Source organism: Monodon monoceros, unplaced genomic scaffold, assembly GCF_005190385.1.
Source record: "Monodon monoceros isolate NGI ecotype Baffin Bay Population unplaced genomic scaffold, NGI_Narwhal_1 Super_Scaffold_22, whole genome shotgun sequence".
Taxonomy (NCBI): domain Eukaryota; kingdom Metazoa; phylum Chordata; class Mammalia; order Artiodactyla; family Monodontidae; genus Monodon; species Monodon monoceros.
In genome coordinates, this window is record NW_021703779.1 from 108,663,182 (window position 1) to 108,682,565 (window position 19,384).

Here is a 19,384-nt window from a genome sequence, read left to right on the forward strand (position 1 = left end):
GCCTGGTTGGTCGAGTTGCAAAGAGGACCAGCAGTCACCTCTCCCGGGCCTCGGGACACTTGCACGATCTACAGAGAGCTCGCTAAGATGGGCACGCTGCTCTGTCGTTGCAGGTGGAGCTCACGGCAGTTGGAAGTGGCAGTAATGCCCGGGGGGCAGACCCAGATGGCAGTGCAACAGAAAAACTTGGGCACCAGTCAGAAGACAGGCCTGACGACGCCCAGCCGAAAATGGACTATGCTGGGAATGTGGCAGAGGCAGGGGGCCCCTTGGTGCCACTGAGCAGCCCAGGAGACGGGCTCAAGCTTCCCACTTCTGACGGCCCAGAGGCCAGCAACGGCACGGCAGACTGCTCCTGGACTCCCCTCAGCACCCAAATGAGCAAACAGGTGGACTGCTCGCCAGCTGGGGCGAAGGCTTTGGACTCTCGGCAGGGTGTCGGGGAGAAGAATACTTTCATTTTGGCAACTCTAGGAACTGGCGTCCCCGTGGAGGGCACCCTGCCTCTGGTTACCACTAACTTCAGTCCGCTGCCAGCCCCCATCTGCCCCCCGGCTCCCAGTTCAGCCTCTGTCCCCCCATCTGTTCCAGATCCATTCCAGGTCCCCCTCTCTGTCCCCGCCCCGGTGCCCCATTCTGGGCTCGTTCCCGTCCAGGTTGCCACTTCGGTTCCGGCCCCTTCCCCTCCCTTAGCACCAGTCCCGGCTCTGGCTCCGGCGCCACCGTCAGTGCCCACACTCATCTCCGATTCGAACCCTCTTTCGGTTTCGGCCTCAGTCTTGGTGCCCGTGCCAGCTTCTGCTCCCCCGTCGGGCCCCGTCCCCCTGTCGGCTCCGGCCCCTACCCCCATCTCAGTCCCAGTTTCAGCTCCTCCCTTGGCTCTGATCCAGGCTCCTGTGCCCCCTTCGGCTCCGACCCTGGTCCTCGCACCTGTCCCCACTCCAGTTCTGGCTCCGATGCCATCGTCCACGCCTCCGGCAGCTCCCGCCCCTCCATCGGTGCCGATGCCCACCCCGACCCCGTCCTCTGGCCCGCCTTCTACCCCCACCCTCATCCCTGCCTTTGCTCCCACGCCGGTGCCTGCACCCACCCCAGCCCCAATCTTCACTCCAGCCCCCACGCCCATGCCGGCTGCCACGCCCACTGCCATTCCCACCTCTGCACCCATCCCGGCGTCCTTTAGTTTGAGTCGAGTGTGTTTTCCTGCAGCTCAGGCACCAGCTATGCAAAAAGTACCCCTGTCCTTTCAGCCAGGGACAGTGCTGACCCCAAGCCAGCCGCTGGTCTATATCCCGCCTCCAAGTTGTGGGCAGCCACTCAGCGTGGCCACACTGCCAACCACCCTGGGAGTCTCCTCCACCCTTACACTCCCTGTCCTGCCATCCTACCTGCAGGACAGGTGTCTCCCTGGGGTGCTGGCCTCCCCAGAGCTGCGGTCTTACCCATATGCATTTTCTGTGGCCCGGCCTCTGACTTCGGAGTCCAAGCTGGTCTCTCTGGAGGTGAACAGGCTCCCCTGCGCTTCCCCATCCAGCAGCACCAGCACCCAGCCTGCACCCGATGGGGTCCCCGGGCCTTTGGCAGATACTTCCCTCTCCACTGCTTCTGCCAAGGTGCTTCCACCACCACAGCCTCTGCTGCCAGCCCCCAGCGTGAGCTCAGCCCCACCGCATCCTGCCAAGATGCCAGGTGGCAACGAGCAACAAACAGAAGGGACTTCCGTCACTTTCTCTCCCCTCAAGTCACCTCCACAGCTGGAGCGAGAGATGGCCTCTCCGCCCGAGTGCAGCGAGATGCCCCTGGACCTCTCCTCCAAGTCCAACCGGCAGAAGCTCCCGTTGCCGAACCAGCGCAAGACGCCTCCCATGCCCGTGTTGACCCCCGTGCACACCAGCAGCAAGGCCCTCCTCTCCACGGTCCTGTCTAGGTCCCAGCGCACGACCCAGGCTGCCGGCAGCAATGTCACCTCATGCCTGGGCTCCACTTCCTCGCCCTTCGTCATCTTTCCTGAGATCGTGAGGAACGGGGACCCAAGCACCTGGGTGAAGAACTCCACTGCGCTGATCAGCACCATTCCCGGCACCTACGTGGGAGTGGCCAACCCAGTGCCTGCATCCCTCCTGCTGAACAAAGACCCCAACCTGGGCCTCAACCGAGACCCCCGTCATCTCCCCAAGCAGGAGCCCATCTCCATCATCGATCAAGGAGAGCCCAAGAGCACTGGTGCCCCCTGTGGCAAGAAGGGCAGCCAGGCTGGGACTGAGGGACAGCCAAGCACAGTGAAGCGTTACACCCCAGCCCGCATCGCCCCTGGGCTGCCGGGCTGCCAAACCAAGGAGCTCTCCCTCTGGAAGCCCACAGGGCCAGCAAATATTTACCCACGGTGTTCAGTCAACGGGAAACCCACCAGCACCCAGGTCCTGCCTGTTGGCTGGTCACCATACCACCAGGCGTCTCTGCTTTCTATCGGCATTTCCAGTGCCGGGCAGCTGACCCCCAGCCAGGGGGTGCCCATCAGGCCCACCAGCGTCGTTTCTGAGTTTTCTGGTGTGCCATCCCTTGGCCCTAGTGAGGCTGTGCATGGACTTCCCGAGGGGCAGCCACGGCCCGGGGGCCCCTTTGCTCCAGAGCAGGACACGGGCACCAAGAACAAAACTTGCCGGATTGCTGCCAAGCCTTACGAGGAACAAGTGAACCCTGTCCTCCTGACGCTCAGCCCTCAGACAGGGACCCTGGCACTGTCTGTGCAGCCTAGCAGTGGGGACCTGAGAGTGAATCAGGGGCCTGAGGAATCAGAGAGCCACCTCTGCCCCGACAGCACTCCTAAGCTGGAAGGCCCCCAGGGGGCTTGTGGCCTGAAGCTGGCAGGAGACACGAAGCCTAAGAACCAAGTGCTGGCCACCTATATGTCCCATGAGCTGGTCCTGGCCACCCCCCAGAACCTGCACAAGATGCCCGAGCTGCCTTTGCTACCTCATGACAGCCGCCCCAAGGAAATCATCTTGGACGTGGTCCCAAGCGGCAAGAGGGCCTCCAGCACAGACCTTGCACAGCTCGGAAGCCAGGTGGACCTGGGGCGGGTGAAAATGGAGAAGGTGGATGGTGATGTGGTCTTCAATTTAGCCACCTGCTTCCGGGCCGATGGCCTCCCAGCAGCTACCCAGAGGGGCCAAGCTGAAGTGCGGAGTAAGGCTGGGCAGGCTCGAGTGAAACAGGAAAGTGTAGGTGTCTTTCCTTGCAAGAACAAGTGGCAGCCAGACTCGGTGGTGACCGATGGGGTGACCGAACCTCTGCCGCCCAAGAAAATGAAGTGCAGCAAAGAGAAGGATGGAGAGGAGCAGCAGCCACAAGCCAAGGTTATGGTCCGCAGTTCCCTTGGACCCAAGGTGAGTGCTGGGCTGAGGTTGAGGGCCGGGCCGAGACCCCAGCGGTCTGCTTTGTCCTGCAGACGTCAACCTCGTGCAGCGTTCTTTAATTTTCTCTATCCATCTATCTATCTATCTATCTATCTATCTATCTATCTATCTATTTATTTATGGCTCCGTTGGGTCTTTGTTGCTGCGCGCGGGCTTTCTCTAGTTGCGGTGAGTGAGGGCTCCTCTTTGTTGCAGTGCGCAGGCTTCTCATTGCGTTGGCTTCTCTTGTTGCGGATCATGGGCTCTAGGTGCGCGGGCTTCAGTAGTTGTGGCACGTGGGCTCAGTAGTTGTGGCTTGCGAGCTCTAGAGCGCAGGCTCAGTAGTTGTGGCGCACGGGCTTAGTTGCTCCGCGGCATGTGGGATCTTCCCGGACCAGGGATCGAACCCGTGTCCCCTGCACTGGCAGGCGGATTCTTAACCACTGTGCCACCAGGGAAGCCCTCGTGCAGTGTTCTTGAGTAGCTCTGTGAACTGAACTGATTGGAAGGCTTGTGTAAAGTGAATCATGACCCTTACCAAGTAACATTCTCCATATATGGTGTTTTAGCGTGGGGAGGGGTGGGCTTCTATTTTGTAGATGTGGGAAATGATTCGGTCCCTGAGGCTAGGAAAGCCATTGTCCCAGATGAGGTTGGAAAGTGGAAGAATACCGTACGATATGGGGAGGGAAATCAATTAATAACAGGCCCTTCCTTGCATGGCCATTCTTCCTTTTCCTCTTCTAAGATGACTGCTGGCCTTGAGAGCTTAGGGTCCAGGGAGGCAAGGGGCCTTTGACAAGGTTGTTCTCTGCACCACCGGGGTAAGCCTGCTTAGGATTTGCTTGGAGTTTTGTGGGGCTCGAGCCAATTCAGCTTCTGGGCTTATCCACCAGTTTCCTTTCCCCCTAATGCTTGGGGTGGCAGCTGTGGGTTTCAGCCCATTGGGAATTTGGTGTCCAAGGCAGATGGGCATCTAGGTCTGGGTTCTTAATAGGCTAAGGATGATGGCAGGGTTCTAGGCAAAAAGGTGGGCTAAGAGGACTTGGCCTGAATCCAGTGTTCCTCCAAAGAGGATCTGAAGGACACTAGTGATCAAGGAGATTCTTGAAGCAGTTGAGGATAGACAGGGCTTATTCAAAATATGGAGCAATTTGAGGTTATGTTAACAGCCTTCAGATTGGATGTTGGATAGATTTCTAGCCAGAGCACTATGAGTTTGTTTGTGGCAGAAGCTCTTAGTCTCTTGTGGACCATAGAGCACTTTGGGAAGCTGATGAGAGCTGTGAACCCTGTCCCCTGAAACATGACCTCAGAACTTTGCCCATAATTTCAAGGGGCTCACGGACCCAACCCACTCCCCAAAGCCCACCCATGGACTCCAGGTTAAGAACCCTGGGAGTAGAGTTTGGGTGGGTTTTTCTCAGTGACCCCATGACCACCTCAGTACGGCAGAGACATGCCAAGTAGGAACATAGGTCACTAAACAGTACAGCATATGTCTAGCGTTTGCTCAGGTGACTGCAATCTGCTCTTGGTGGTAATAATAATAGTTCATGTCATTATAGTTGTTACCATTTGTTGAATTCCTACTACATACCAAGTGCTTTCTACGTATGTTATCTAGCTTAATCCTTCAAATAACCCTATGAGGTGAACACTACACCCAATTCACAGATAAGAAAATGAGTAAGTTACCCAAAGTTACACAGCTACTAAATGACAGAAGTGGAACTCAAGCTCCAGTCTTATTGGCTCTGAAGTTCACGTTCTAAAACAACTATACCCCAATTTAAAAAATTAAAAGAAAAAGAGAAAAATAAAGTTCATGTTCATCTTGAGCTATGCCACACTGTCTTCCACTCTGCTTATGTATAGCTGTTTCACTGACCATTTAGCGAGTGTTTGTTGAGCGGCTACTATGTGCCAGTCCTTCCCAGGCAGTGGGAATACATCTTCAGGAGGACAGTACAGCATTTTGGTGAGGAGTATGCTTTCTGGAGCCAGGCACAGTGCCTGAGTTTGAATCTTGGTTCTACTTCTTCCTAGCTATGTGATATCGGTCAAGTTACTTCATCTCTCTCGCCCTCAGTTTCCTCATCTATACAATGAGACAGTGATAGTACCTGCTCATAGGGCTGTGTAAAGATTAAATGAAATGATGATGTGAAATGTCCAGAATGGGCAAATTGACAGAGACAGAAAGTAGATTAGTAGTTGCCTAAGGCTGGCGGGGATGAGGAATTGGAGAGTGACGGCTTAATGGGTACAGGGTTTCTATTTGGGGTGATGAAAGAGTTCTAGAACTAGATAGTGATGATCCTTACACATTTCTGTGATTGTATTAAAAACAGTTGAATAATAAACGTAAATAAGTGTATGATATATCTCAGTAAGTTATATGTCAACAAAGCTATTGTTAAAAAAAGATAAAATGAAGTGACATGTGTAAATGCTTAGAACAGTGCCTGGCACATAGTAAGTGCTCAGGAAGTGTTAGTGGCTGCTGTTGATATCATTAGTATTACAAATAGGATAGACCCTCATGGAGCTTATGTCTTGCAGGCGACTCGCTGACAGGCAGGCACTGCCCCTTCCTATATTAGATGAACAGTTCACTGGGCCCACTGACAGATGCAGAGGGCAGAGAATAAAGTCACAGCATCAGGAGCCTTGAAGCAGCCCTTGGCAGCTGCCTGTAATGATTTAGTAAATGTCCATTTTTCCGGAAAGCAAATAACTTAGATCTTTCTTTTCTTATGTTCCATTTTCCTGAGAAAGAAACCATTGATAAGCAAAACTAAAATCAGGGGTCACCTCTCCACCTCTCCACAGTGCCGGAAGCCCAGTCTCCAGGGTATGGCCCCTTTCAGGGTATGGCCAAGAATCAGAATACTCTGTAGTGTATACAGCAGTAGGAGTATAATGTTATGTACATGAAACTTATATAATGTTATAAACCAATGTTACCTCAATAAAAAAATTAAATAAAAAAAAATTTAAAAAAAGAATCAGTCTCCTGTCTCCTACACCACCTGCCCCAAGGCCGTGCGGAATCCTGAAGGACCTTCTGAGTCATCAGCAAAGAAAGTTCTGCTTCGTCTGGTGCTGGTTGTCTTCTCATCTTTTGGGAAGTTCTTTGGAAAACCCTTCAAAACTCTGTTAACCAGAACATTCATCTTACATGGTCTCTTCATCACCGCAACTTTTTGCCTAAGTTGGAGTGTGCGATATATTTTTACTCTGAGTGTTGCCCTTGCAGAACATACAGACACAGATCCCTTCTAGATGTTCTGTTTTACTTGTTTTTGTCTCTCTTAGGAAGTAAAAGTTAATGGTCTGTACTTGAAAGAGCCAGCTAAAAATGATATTCAGAAATAAATACGACATGTTCAAATTGACATGCACTGAACTTTATTCCGCCTGACTTGAGGTAGTTGTTCTGTGGCCATACCTGAAGGTCACACTTTAGGCAGCAGTTGCCCATCTTCCTCTTTCCTTTCCATTTCTTTCTTTCTCCTAACACTTTGGTTTATAGGAGCTGGCAGCAACTAAAGGGAGAAACTGAATTTTCAGCTCAGCCCTCTGCTGAAAAAGAAGCAGGAGTTCATGGGATAGCAGGAGTCCCTGGAATTTGATGGGGAATGGTGGCTCTATGGAGACATATTCCCCCCGCCCCCACGCCGGAAAAACGTTGCGTCAGTAAGACATCTGCCATCCCCTTAGCTGGAGCTGGACCGTGATAACCTTTTAGAATGTGGCGTGAGGGTCTGCTTAGGGGGAAAACAGCTCTTCCTTTCTTCCTAGGGCCCGCTGTCATTGTTAAAATGTTTTGCTTACTCTGCACTCCTTGGATACTACAATACTAGAAATCCCTACCTTGCCCTATTTCTTGTTGGGTGGCGTGGAGAGATCTCAAAGCTTGTGAGGATGTGTGACTGCTAGGCTCAAGAGTGTCCTTGCAATGTGTAAGCACAACCATTGTGCCTACCGCATGCGCCGGGCAGTAGGTATGAGTGGGGATGACCAAATCCAGTGGAGGACACAAGTGAGGGAGAAGAGGAGTGAGAGCTGAGGTGAAGAGGCCCGGGATGGGCGCCAGGAGCCCTGGGTCTTAGTCCTAGCCCAGCCGTTTTCTCACTGCAGGCACAGAGCAGCTAACTTGCAGGTTTGCCTGGTCCCGGACGGCCCCTGAGCAAGTGGACGCCTTGGGCTGTGTTGCCCTGGACAAATCATTTAACCTCTTATCTTGGAGGCTCAGTTTCCTCGTCTGTTCAAGGGTGTGATATTAGCTTTTCTTCTCTGGGTTGTTGGGAAGAACAAATCGAATATTAGAGAGAGTGTTTGGAAAAGGTGAAAGGGCCTCAGAGTGTAAAGGGTCATTATTGAAAATGCCTGGGCCTTTTCGGTGTCTTTCCTAAGTACGGGAGATTGGAATTGCTGCCGTGGTAGACTCTTCTTCTTGCCTTAGTTGAATCTTTTTTCTGGTATTAATCTACATGTGCAAATAGATAATTTTTCTTGAGTTGGCCCATATGAGAATTAGTTTCAGTTGTTGGTGTCAGTACTATTCACAGTGAAGTTATTTGAACAATGTAGTCATCCAACTTGCAGAAGAGGCATTTTTGTTTTCTGTCCATCTCTCTATTGCTGTTCGGATATAGAGAGTATGGGGCCTGACTTTGCACCTTTTCAAATGACTTTGGGTGTTTATTCGGCTTGTGAATGCAGACTCTGTGGACGTGTTTCAAATGATGGGGTATGGATGTCTGTGGGGATTAGCTAGGGCACTGGATTCAGTCCAGAAAGCCTCTGTAGCCCACTGTGGAAGGCAGCGGGCGGCCCCTTCCCCCAGCCTCCACGTGGGAAGCTCGTGTCCGTGTGTCAGGGCACAGGGCTCAACATTAAGAGAGCTTTCTTAAGAGGTGAAACTGACCTCAGACCTGACTCTCTCCACCTCTCCACAGTGCCGGAAGCCACCTAGTGACCCCCAGGAACCCACCAAGAAAAGCCCCAGGGGGGCTTCAGATTCAGGAAAAGAGCACAATGGAGTCAGGGTAAAGCACAAGCACCGGAAGCCAACAAAGCCGGAGTCCCAGTCTCCAGGAAAACGAGCCGATGGCCACGAGGAAGGTAGGCCCCGCGGGTCCTGGCCCTCTTGATGGGCTGCAGAGGGATCCCTATGGCGGGTGGGGGGGGAGGGGCTCTGAAACTGACCAGGAAAGTGAGACTTCCTCACTGTGGGAGAAAGATATAATTTGAAAAAAATATTTATTTATTTATTTGTTTGGCTGTGCCGGGTCTTAGTTGCGGCACACGGGATCTTCGTGCGGCGTGCGGGATCTAGTTCCCTGACCAGGGATTGAACCCGGGCCCCCTGCATTGGAAGCATGGAGTCTTAGCCACTGCACCAGCAGGGAAGTCCCAGGAGGGAGATATAATTGACACCTCTGAAATCTAAGCGGAGGGAGAAGGGAGACGGGAGTGGGGGCTTAATGCTGCTCACCCTGGTTGCTAGAATAAGGCACACTCTGAAGTGGTGCTTTTCAGACAGACAAGAGTCAGTCCTACAGCAGAGTAGCCAACCTATTACCCTGAAGTGGGTCTAGGCTCAGGGAAGAAATGGGTTTAATGAGGATTAAGACCAAATGGGGGTTATTTACACTGTTTTGTCTACCTTTGGTATATTTGGAAACTCCCATTATAAAAGTTAAAAATTAATAGCTAGCTAGCTAGAAGGGTTGGAGGAGTCCTAAACCCTTATTATTTAGGGACACACAGGATGTTTGGGTTGGGGAGGTGTGTATGTAACCCGTATGCTCTGCCACTAATAGTTCCTTGGCGCCCTCAGCAGAGAGAAGCCCGCGTATTCCTGCCCATAGTAGCTGGTGTTCGTAGCCTTGCCTGTCTGACGTGACCTGCCTCTTTCTAGTCTGTTCCTATATAGCAGTTTTCCGCCGTCCGCCGCTCCCTGCTCCCATCTTCCTGCCTTGCTCAATCCTCTACGATTCATGGAGGTTACCCTTCTCTGGGACCTGCTCCAGCTCAGTTATAACGTTGTGGAGGCGCAGCAGCCTCACAGTCGTCCAGACAACCGGGCCTTCCGCTTTGTGGCGTGCCGGCGAATCGATGCCGTGCACTGCCTTTTTTGGTGTCAGCAAAAATGACCCAACTCCCAGTTTTCAAAAACCACCGGGAAAAGCTCCTTCTCTAAAAGAGATACGTAGGTGATAGCAGCATAAGGGAAATTAATAAATGTAATGCAGGGAGAACACAAACCCTCCCTTGAGTTCTCCATTTGAGCCTCTCGGGTTGGGAGGGTGGGGGAGGCTTTCCTGTCCTGAGACTCTGATTGTGATATCTCTGCCTTCTGCTCTCAAACCACACACCACTCCAGGTTCCTTGGAGAAGAAGGCAAAGAGCAGTTTCCGCGACTTCATCCCCGTGGTCCTGAGCACCCGGACGCGCAGTCAGTCTGGTGAGTGAGTCTGAGGCTGAGGCCCATCTTGGCACTTCTCTGCAGAGAGGCAGAAGTCTGGTCGAGCGACCTTGCCATCGGCCCAGGTGGAGAGTTGGGAATTTGATTCACCGTGCCAAGATGCCCAGCTCCTTGCAGAGACGAGAGAGCCCAGGGTAGGAGCTGGGTCGTTGCCCACGATTTTAGGATGATTTACTTAGCTTTTCGTAACAGGGATTTGACATCTCTTGTTGGCAGCCAGTGGTGGAAAGAGGAAAGGCCTGTGCCACTCAGGAAAACTGGTTCTACTCCAGGCTTTGGCATCTCGTGATTTTGGGGGCCAGTCTCTGGCACAGACATTTAACCTTGGGCCTCTGTCCTCTTGCCCTGTGTGCCAGGTATCCAAATTGGAAATGGTCACTGAGTCGTCAGGGCCAGCAGAATCACCTCTGGTCCCCTGAACTTGTATTGGTCAACCCCCAGGGTCTAAAAAAGGATAGCCCTTTCTAGCTACTACTGTTGCCTGCTAGCCTCCAAGTTGGTACTTAGTGCTAGAAATGGTTGCCCCGGTTCACCCAGATTTCCATGCAAAGTGGATGGAATGGGGAAGCAGGGCACAGTGTAAACTCAGTTATCTGACATTCTATTAACGGGCACCTCAGCACGTGGAGAGCGCGGTGGTAATTGGGGCTCGTAATGACAGCCTGGAGGCCTCGAAAAATCCTGAAGTGTCCTCTGAATCATCAAAGAGCGAGTACATTACAGCCGTTCCCATTTCGGTGTTAAACACATTGTAGTGTATTTGATTCTTTGGAAATCGGTGATCCCTGTGTGATCTCTATGGTGATTCGTGTTAACCAGAATATTAGATTAACTAGAACACTTCGTTCCCTGCCTAGTCTGTATAATGGAAAGTTTCCTGGATATTTGCTGTCTTTAAGCGGTCTGACTGACTGACTTGAAGCTTCGGTCAAGAGCCGCTGCCACCCTGTTGGCCTCGAACCTTTTCTTTGTTTTTTGGCTGCACCGCTCGGCTTGTGGAATCTTAGTTCCCCAGCCAGGGGTTGAACCTGGGCCCTTGGCGGTGAAAGCGCGGAGTCCTAACCACTGGACCACCAGGGAATTCCCTCGAACCATTTCTTTATTCTGCTGACCTCGCTTGGGTTTGGGGATTGTCGAGTTAATAGCCGGGCCTCGGGAGAAAGATGGTGGTATCTCAGAGCCGCTTCTGAGAAAGATGTCAGATCTCCTGGATCACTAAACCGGGCCCGTTTAGGACTGTGTTTGTTGTTAGCAGAATTGAAGGCAGGCGTGGGGAGGAAAATGGCCTCTTGGCCGGGTGGCAGAGGAGGGTAGGAAAGGTCCCATCATCCTGGGGTGGTGAGGAGAGGAGGGGGAAGTGCCTGCCCAACGGTGAGGAACAGCTGCAGCGGGGCAGGGGGTGGAGCTGGGGAGAAAGCTCCACCCCTGGACTCTTGGCTGCTCGGTAGGAGGTGGGGTCAATGAAGGGAAGAGGGCCTGGCTGAGGAGCATTTGGGCGGGACTAACGCAGGCTGTGTCACAGGAAAGGGGCTCCTTCTTGCTTCACTCTTCCTGAGACTCTTTGGTGACAACTCTGCTTGCCCAGGGTGGCTCTGTCAGCAAGATTGGGGGGTCACATAGTGAGCATGGGCGGGAGCGCCATGTCAGTCTGCCCTCCCTCACCCTCTACTAAACCCTGTGGCCCTTTCCTGCCCCTCAGACAAGTCTTGGCACCTTATAAGCACTAAGTAAGAGTTTGTGGAATGAATGAAAGTGGCAGGGCAGCGTGGACGAGGAAGGGTGTGTGGTTTGGATACTTGATAGCTGTGTAATATATTGGACTCTGTAAAGCGCTTAAGGGTGAATTATCTCATTTGAGCCTCAGAACAGTCCTGTGAGGTCAGTAAGGCAGAGAACAGTATTCTCATTTTATAGACGAGGAGACAGAAGTGAAGGAACTTTCTGAGAGCATACAGCCAATAACTGGCAGAGCCTGAACTCGAACCCAGACCTTCAAACTCCTAATCCAGGGCACTTGCTTCGACACCGTACTCTTGGTCCTTTGAAGAGGTACCTGACCGTCCTCTGTACATCCCGTCCACAGGAAGCATCTGTAGCTCCTTTGCTGGCATGGCAGACAGTGACATGGGAAGCCAGGAAGTCTTCCCCACCGAGGAGGAAGAGGAGGTGACCCCCACCCCGGCCAAGCGTCGAAAGGTGAGAAAGACCCAACGGGACACCCAGTATCGCAGCCACCATGCCCAGGACAAGACCCTGCTGAGCCAGGGCCGCAGGCACCTGTGGCGAGCCCGAGAGATGCCCTGGAGGACAGAGGCTGCCCGGCAGATGTGGGACACCAACGAGGAGGAGGAGGAAGACGAGGAGGAGGGCCTGGTGAAGAGGAAGAAACGGAGACGGCAGAAGAGCCGAAAATACCAGACTGGGGAGTACCTGACTGAACAAGAAGAAGAGCAGCGGCGGAAAGGGAGAGCAGGTAAGGCCGGCCGGGGGCTGCTGCCCCAGGGAGCTGCTGCCCCCCGTCCCCAAACCACAGTGACTCTGGCTTCTGGGGACCCTCGGGCATCTTGGGTGTTCCCACCTCTGCCTCCTCTACGCCAGCCAAAGGCCTCTGCACCCAGAGAAACATGGTGCTATGAGCTCCAGCTGCCAGAGGGGGTCACTCAACTCCAGTCCCGAGGTCTTGGCTTGGGGTTGAGATTGAATGACATTGGACTGACCTACAGGTGAGCTGAGGACATGCAGCCCCGAGCTCTCCAATTTTTTATAAAAGTCTGGACCTGTGGGCAAGGCCACAGTGACGTCCTTGGTGTGGGACAACTCAATACCAGGGAGTTCTCTGGTTGGCTTGAGGGAGTCGGGTCTTTTGGGAGGTTGGGTTTTCTCTCCTAGAATCCTGGCTTCAAGAAGAAAGAGGGTATTGGCTGCCTTTCCTGGGATACCTCCAGCCCCTAAACTAAAAAGAAGCACAATGGTTTCCTCAACCCAACAGAAGAACTTCAAGTAGAAGCGGGCACAACTTGGCTTTCTTGGTTAAAGCCACAAAGGTCATTAAGAGGCAGAGTGAAGCTTTCAGATGACATCATTTTTGTTGGACCTGCAGGCATCATTTTTGTTGGAAAAGCAGGCAGCCCAAGGAGAAAACACCAGGCTTTGTCTGGCCACGTTAGACGCTATAATATGTAATCATGGAGGCACAGACCGTCACCAAGGCTAATATCAGTTTGTTGGGCTAAGCGCTCTTCGGGCCCATTCCTATAGTGGATTTCTAGATGAGCAAAAAGCACATCTCTGGGTTCAGTGAGAACACCTCTGTCTCTCGCTCTCTTTCTCTGACCTCTGCCCTTGAAGCAACAATTGATTGGCTCCCATAATGTATTCATCCTGAGCTGCTGGTAAATGTCTGCAGTCTCCATATTAGTGAAAACTGAATGACCACATCTGAGTGGGTAGTAGATTCTGGGTTTGCTATAATGCAAAGAAGGCTAAACCTCATTTCCAGCTCTGTTTAAGTAGAGATATATACAATACCTATTCCTACACTTAAGAGAGTGATCGAGCCAATTTTCATCAACCGTGTGAGAGAGTGGAGATGATTTTCCCAGTTTTCTGCCATAGCCATATGGATTGGTCAGGAATGAGTTGTCAAGCAGTTGGCCTCAGCCACTTGTGTTAGGATGAAGAGGAGCTTTTGTATCACCCAGTCTTCTCTAATGAGATCTGGTTTCCTAGAAGCTTGGAAGCTTCTTATGGAACTTATCGGCTTTTGGAACCAGAAGGACCTTCGAGATTACCTGGCCCAGTTTTCCACTCAATGCGGAGATCTCCACAGCACTCTTGACAGGCAGCCTCAACCACCTCCAGGAGTATGGGAACGCCACTCAGCAAGGCATCCTGCTTGTTGTGGAGGCAGCTCCGGCTGTTGGAAAGTAGATCATTCTCCCTCCATGTGTATGTCTACGGGTTTTGAGTTGAGTTTGTTGGCTTTGGCCTGTGGTCTGGTCACCTTCCTCTAGATCTGATGGTGACTCTTCATGAAGGAATTGCCTGGCAAACATCTCTTTTCTCCGAAAGCTCTGATCCCTCCTATTGCTACCCTCTTTCAGGTTGACACCAGAGAGTCAGGCAGAGACCAAACTAGACAGGTCACTTTACTCCTGTCTGGGCCTCATGATCTTTCCTTTCGTCCTTGGCTTGGGTCTCTCTCTTCTTGATTTGCGGAGGGGATAGGAAGAGCAATACACCTGCTGCCTTCACCCTCTGTTCCTTTCTGTGCTACTGTGAGGCTGCTCCACCACAGTTGAGTAAACTCCACAGCCTGCCCTGCCCTGAGTACACAGGGAAGGGGCTGCTGCTTTTCCTGTGGCATTGAATGCTGTAATATGGCTTCCCTGTGTTTCCTGAGGTCCTCACAAGGCACGGTTCTGTTCCTTCCTCTTTTGCCTCAGCCCAAACTTGTTGCGTCAAAAGGCCTGGTTGAGAACGTGCTGGCTGGAAGTGCCATTAGAAGCCATCCAGCACAGCAGTTCTAAGACAGATGTGGGGACCCACTAGTGGGTTGGAGCTAGTTGGGAGGAAGGGGTGGTATGGCAGCTGGCCTTCTAAGAGCTGTGCATAACCTGCAGACAATTCCTCATGCTGTAATGATGGTTCCTACATCCGGATCTGCCCTCGGCGATTTCACACGTAAGAGCGCGTGCAAAGGTCAGGGGAGGCGAGTTGAGAACGCTTGGATCTTGCTCAACCCCTTCGTTTCACAACCTGGAGAAACTGAGGCTGAAGTCACTCACTTCACAGACATACTGATCTTTTGCCGTGAACTAGGCATGGTGGCCAGTCCTGTGGGGGAGATAAAGAACACATGGGCATGGCCCTACCTAAAGAGCTTACACTTAAATAATACAATAATGATACCTTACTCTTTATAACACTTTATAAGGAGTTATGTGCGTTTTATGCTCCCCATTTTACAGACATGGAAACCGAGGCTCAGGGAGATTATGACCTGCCCTCAGCAGTCACACAGCTAGTGGCCAAGTCATGTAACGGTAATGCTAAGAGATAAGGATAAACTCAATCTGTCCCCCTACCTCTGGAGTTCAGGACTGACCCTGTGGGATGAGGCTCTTGGTCATGGAGTTCCCAGCAGGCCTTTTTGAAGCTGGAATGCGCTCTGTTCAGTGAGCTACGGCTAGAATTAGAGATGTTGCCCAGTGTGTCCCAGTGACTTGATTTCCAGCCACGGAGGGCAGCAGGTTTCTGTGATTGCCCACCAGTTAAGTCGGCCCATGGCAGCTTCTGGTTTCAGGGAGTTTCTGTGGCTTTGATCTTTGTGTGCTTGGAGAGAGACCAACAGGGCAGTCAGGCGGGTAGAGCTGAGGCTACGAAGGAAGCCTTCTACCATTTACTCCCCACCCCAGTATACTTCACATTTCACTTCAGCAGAGCTGCTAAATTTGTTTTCGTATTAGAGTGGAAAAAAAGACAAAGTGGGGAAAAGCTGAAAAGAAAGTTCTGATTTGCTCTGGGCTATGGGGAAATCCTTTTAAAAGTACCCTCATCTTAGGGACAGCCAGATGGGCCACCCGCTGCTAGCAGGGCTGGGAGTTGTCTCCTGCGTGTAGAAGAGGGACTTTGATGCGGAAGCACAGTGTCCATTCGAGAAGCATTTAGTGGAATAGTCAGCACCGTGCCAGATATGGGTAGCGAACAGTTACACAACTTTGTACTGAGGTTCTAATCCCCAAAGTCCTCTGATCCAGCTTAGAGGAAGGCGTTGCTTTTCTGTGTTCCATTTCCCTGACATCCATTCTTTCCTGTTTCTTGCCTTTAGATTTAAAGGCCCGTAAGCAGAAGACTTCCTCCCAAAGTTCGGAGCACCGCCTCAGGAACAGGAACCTTCTCTTGCCCAACAAAGCCCAGGGGATTTCGGATTCACCAAATGGTTTCCTCCCAAATAACCTAGAGGAGCCAGCCTGCCTTGAAAATTCAGAAAAGCCATCAGGAAAACGAAAGTGCAAGACCAAGCACATGACAACGGTCTCAGAAGAGGCAAAGGTACATTACCAGCCAGGGGAGCTGTAGAGGAGGGGCATTGCGGCGGTCGGGGCCGGGCTAGGGTGGCACAGTTTCCAGGCGGGCTCCTCAGTCAACAGTCTTCCGAGTGAGTGAGTACGCCATGGGGGGGAATCAAATTAACCCATATTTATTAAAATATTTTAAACTAGTTCTAGAAGGGTTGGGGTATGGATTTGAAGAATGGGCTAAAGCTAGAGCTGACAAGAAGCATCTGCAAACTATGGGTTTGGCCCGTGATGGCTTTTCCTTGACAATCCTTGAATCTCCTTTGAGTTAGGGAAGAGCTAAAGAATATGGCAGGATGTTACCCTGAATAGCTTGTTAACATCCAATCAAGAAGCTTTTGTATGGGCTTAACTCACTGGAAACCAATCAGGGAGCTTTCTGAGTCAATCAAGGTAGAAAACAACTTACAGAAGCAAGGATGTTGATGTCCAGACAAAGGTTGCCTAAGGGTGGGGCTGAAGGAATTCTTCCCCTTGGGCCGGTCATAGCTGTACTTCCCCAACCCCACTCCTCAGTTCCTTTGCTTCTCATGGAAGCAGAGGAGCAGGTGAGTGGGCGCTCACCGATCAATAGCTAGGCAAGCGTTCTAGAACCCCTGTGCAAAATTGACATCTCTTTTGGGTCTGATGTTCATGGCACTGGTGTTGAGTTCCGCATTGCACAATTCAAAAAAAAAATTACACCGTCCTTATCCTCGGTGAGCTGTACATTTGAGAGGAGTGAGGTTCAGGTTCAAATGTTTACCTGTAATATGTGTTTGTCTTGACAACTAAAAAAAAGGTCATATTGGGCTTGTTTTGGTGGTTGTGATCCTTACGGTTCTCTCCAGCTCCAGAGCAGGGATCCCTGTGTGGCACTGGCAAAAGGTAGGAGACCCAAGTGCTTGAGTCTCCCCTCCTTTCCCCTTCCTTCTTCTGGAATCTGGTTCCAGCTCAAACAAAGTACTCAAGCCTATTTCTTCATCTTTAAAAATGGAGATGATACTTCATGTCCTTTCCATCTCAAGAGGGTGCTTGGGGGAAGAAAGGAGGCAACGGATGTGAAGGGCTTTGAGAACAGTAAAGTGCTCTCTCTGAGGCTGGTGTACATCCTCGAGCTTCAGGCCGAGGTAAGAATGAGGGGACAGAGGCTCGGAGAGGCAAGGTAGCAGTGCCAGTTCCCTGGGACCCCCAGAGGGGGCCTAGGAAGGAGAGGGGAAGTCTGGTCTGTGCCGGGTGCTCTGCTTGCATGATTGCTCTTAATTCCCACAGTAGCTGTCCTCATTCTATGGTGAGGAAACTGAGGCTTGGGGAGGTTAGGGGACTTGTTCGAGGTTACTTGGTGACCCGAGTGAGAGACTTGGGGTGTGAGGCCGGCCTGGCTGCCCCTGGCGCACGCCCCCCACTCTTTGCCTATGTCTCCACCCTGTGGATGGGTGGCTTCTGTCTATCCGGGAGACACTGGGGGAGGGGGCAGCTGGGCAGGGAGACACTGCAACCCTGAGCAGCTCTGGCGAAAGCTGGGCGTCCTCCTCCCCTGCTCTTTCCCACACGCTCAGATGGCCCCGTCCCACGCAAAGGTGACCAGCCGCCTCACGTCCAGCAGCACGCGCTGATGCTTCTGTCTGGTTATTCTGCCTGGCGGTGTGCCCACTGAAGTGTTCTCCCAGAGAGGTTTTCTCCCTTCACAGGGCCTCCCTTTCTCCCTCCCACCTTTCTTTCTCTCCTAGTCACCACCACCTGCTCCAGTTGCCCCCATGGCACAGTGCTTTGTAGTGGGAAGCAAGGTGGTGGGAGGGCGGGGGACGCACCTGCAACACTAAAGCTGGGGCATCGGCCAAAGGCTTCTTCCCGCAGGGGCTCCGAGCCAGGGAGGAAGGGGGGAGGGGGAGGTGGTCCCCATTTGCTGTTGCTCCTCCCTCAGGCAGCCTCCCTTGTCTCTGGCAGCTCTGGCCCCTAGAAGGAGAGTCACCCTTTGGCTCCTGTCTTGGCTTAGCAAAAACCTGGGTACTTTACCCAGCATCCTCCAGTATCACCATAATGCACCTCTATCCTCCCGGCAATAAAGCAGCATTCTACACTCATAGCCAGTGCCTTCCTGCCAGCTGTCGTACCTCTCTGCCCTTCTGGGATGTGGACGTATAGCAGCTCTTGTCTTGGGATTTACCAGAGGAAACAAATGCCCTGGGACCTTGTCTTTTCCCTGCTGCCATTCCTTTCCTGGCTTCGTGTCTTCCTAGGCAACTCTTCTGGCTGCCCAGGGCTCTATATATAGCTGCCTTGGATCAAGTCAACAAATGCTTGTTGCAGTGATGTGCCCAACCTCGAGTTAAGTGCTGTAAGGAACAAAAGAGAAGATGAAAATGTGAACCCTGACCCCGGGGAGCTTCAAACGTAGCAGGGGAGGCCAGACTTGTCCGTGAAACAACCAGAGGAAATTGACAGTCAGACATAAGGCATTGGGTTATGTGATTCGGACTAGGTGTTCTGGGTGTTGCAGAGAAAGAGGGCAGTGGGGACCAGAGTGCTGTAGAATGTTGTGGAAGACACAGGATTTAAGTGAGACTTTGATGCTCTGAGGGACTTGAGGAAGTGTGATGTATTAGTTATCTGCTGCAGTGCAACAAACTACCCTAAGATTTAGCAGCTTAACCCAACAATAAACATGTATTATCTCGTACACTTTCTGGGGGTCAGGAATTCAGGAGCAGCTTCGCTGTGTCTGGTTTGGGGTCTCCCACGCCTGAAGTTGCCATCATGGTGTCAGCCAGGGCTCCATTCATCTGAAGGCTTGACTGGGGCTGGACGATCTGCTTCTAGAGTGGCTCCCTCACATGGTGGCAAGTTGATGCTTGTTGTTGGCAGGAGGCCTCCTTTGCTTGCCCCGTGGGCCTCTCTAAAGGGATGCTTGAGTGTCCTCATGACTTGGCAGCTGACTTCCTCCAGAACGAGTGATCCAAAAGAGAGCAAAGCAGAAGCAACATTGTCTTTTAGGACCTAGCCTTGGAAGCCACACACCGTCCTCTCTGCCTTCTCCTGTTGGCTACACAGATCAGTCCTCTCCAGTGCAGAAGGGGGCTACACAAGAGCATGAATTTCAGGAGGTGGGGATCATCAGGGACCATCTTAAAGTCTGATGAGGGCACATTCTTGTCCTCGGGCCCCCCAATGATTCATACCCTTCCACATGCGAGTCATACCCTCCTCTCCCAAGGCCCCCCCAAAGTCTTGTCCACTTATGGTATCAACTCCAGGTTTCGAATCTCATCATCTGACTTAGGTCCAGGTGCAGATGAGGCGCCTTGGGTCTGGTTCCTCTAGCACAGCTCCTCGAACACAGTCCCTCCCCATCTGAAGTCCCCTCCCTTCATCTGAAAGAGACAAGTTACCTGCCCCTACAGACTCACTAAACAGTGCTGGGCCAGGCATGG

General features: G+C 52.1%; 1 protein-coding gene across 7 annotated transcripts in view; it reads left to right on the plus strand.

Moving 5' to 3' along the window:
- BCORL1 (BCL6 corepressor like 1) overlaps nt 1-19,384 on the plus strand; it is a 60,572-nt gene that overhangs the window by 24,877 nt on the left and 16,311 nt on the right. For 6 of the 7 annotated variants that reach the window (XM_029240786.1, XM_029240784.1, XM_029240785.1 and 3 more), the window contains 5 exons: nt 114-3,386; nt 8,363-8,528; nt 9,793-9,873; nt 11,978-12,367; nt 15,725-15,948. In XM_029240786.1, coding sequence (XP_029096619.1) covers nt 114-3,386; nt 8,363-8,528; nt 9,793-9,873; nt 11,978-12,367; nt 15,725-15,948 — 4,134 coding nt within the window. The remainder of the gene's footprint in view (nt 1-113; nt 3,387-8,362; nt 8,529-9,792; nt 9,874-11,977; nt 12,368-15,724; nt 15,949-19,384) is intronic. The other variant, XM_029240790.1, reaches the window with a different exon arrangement.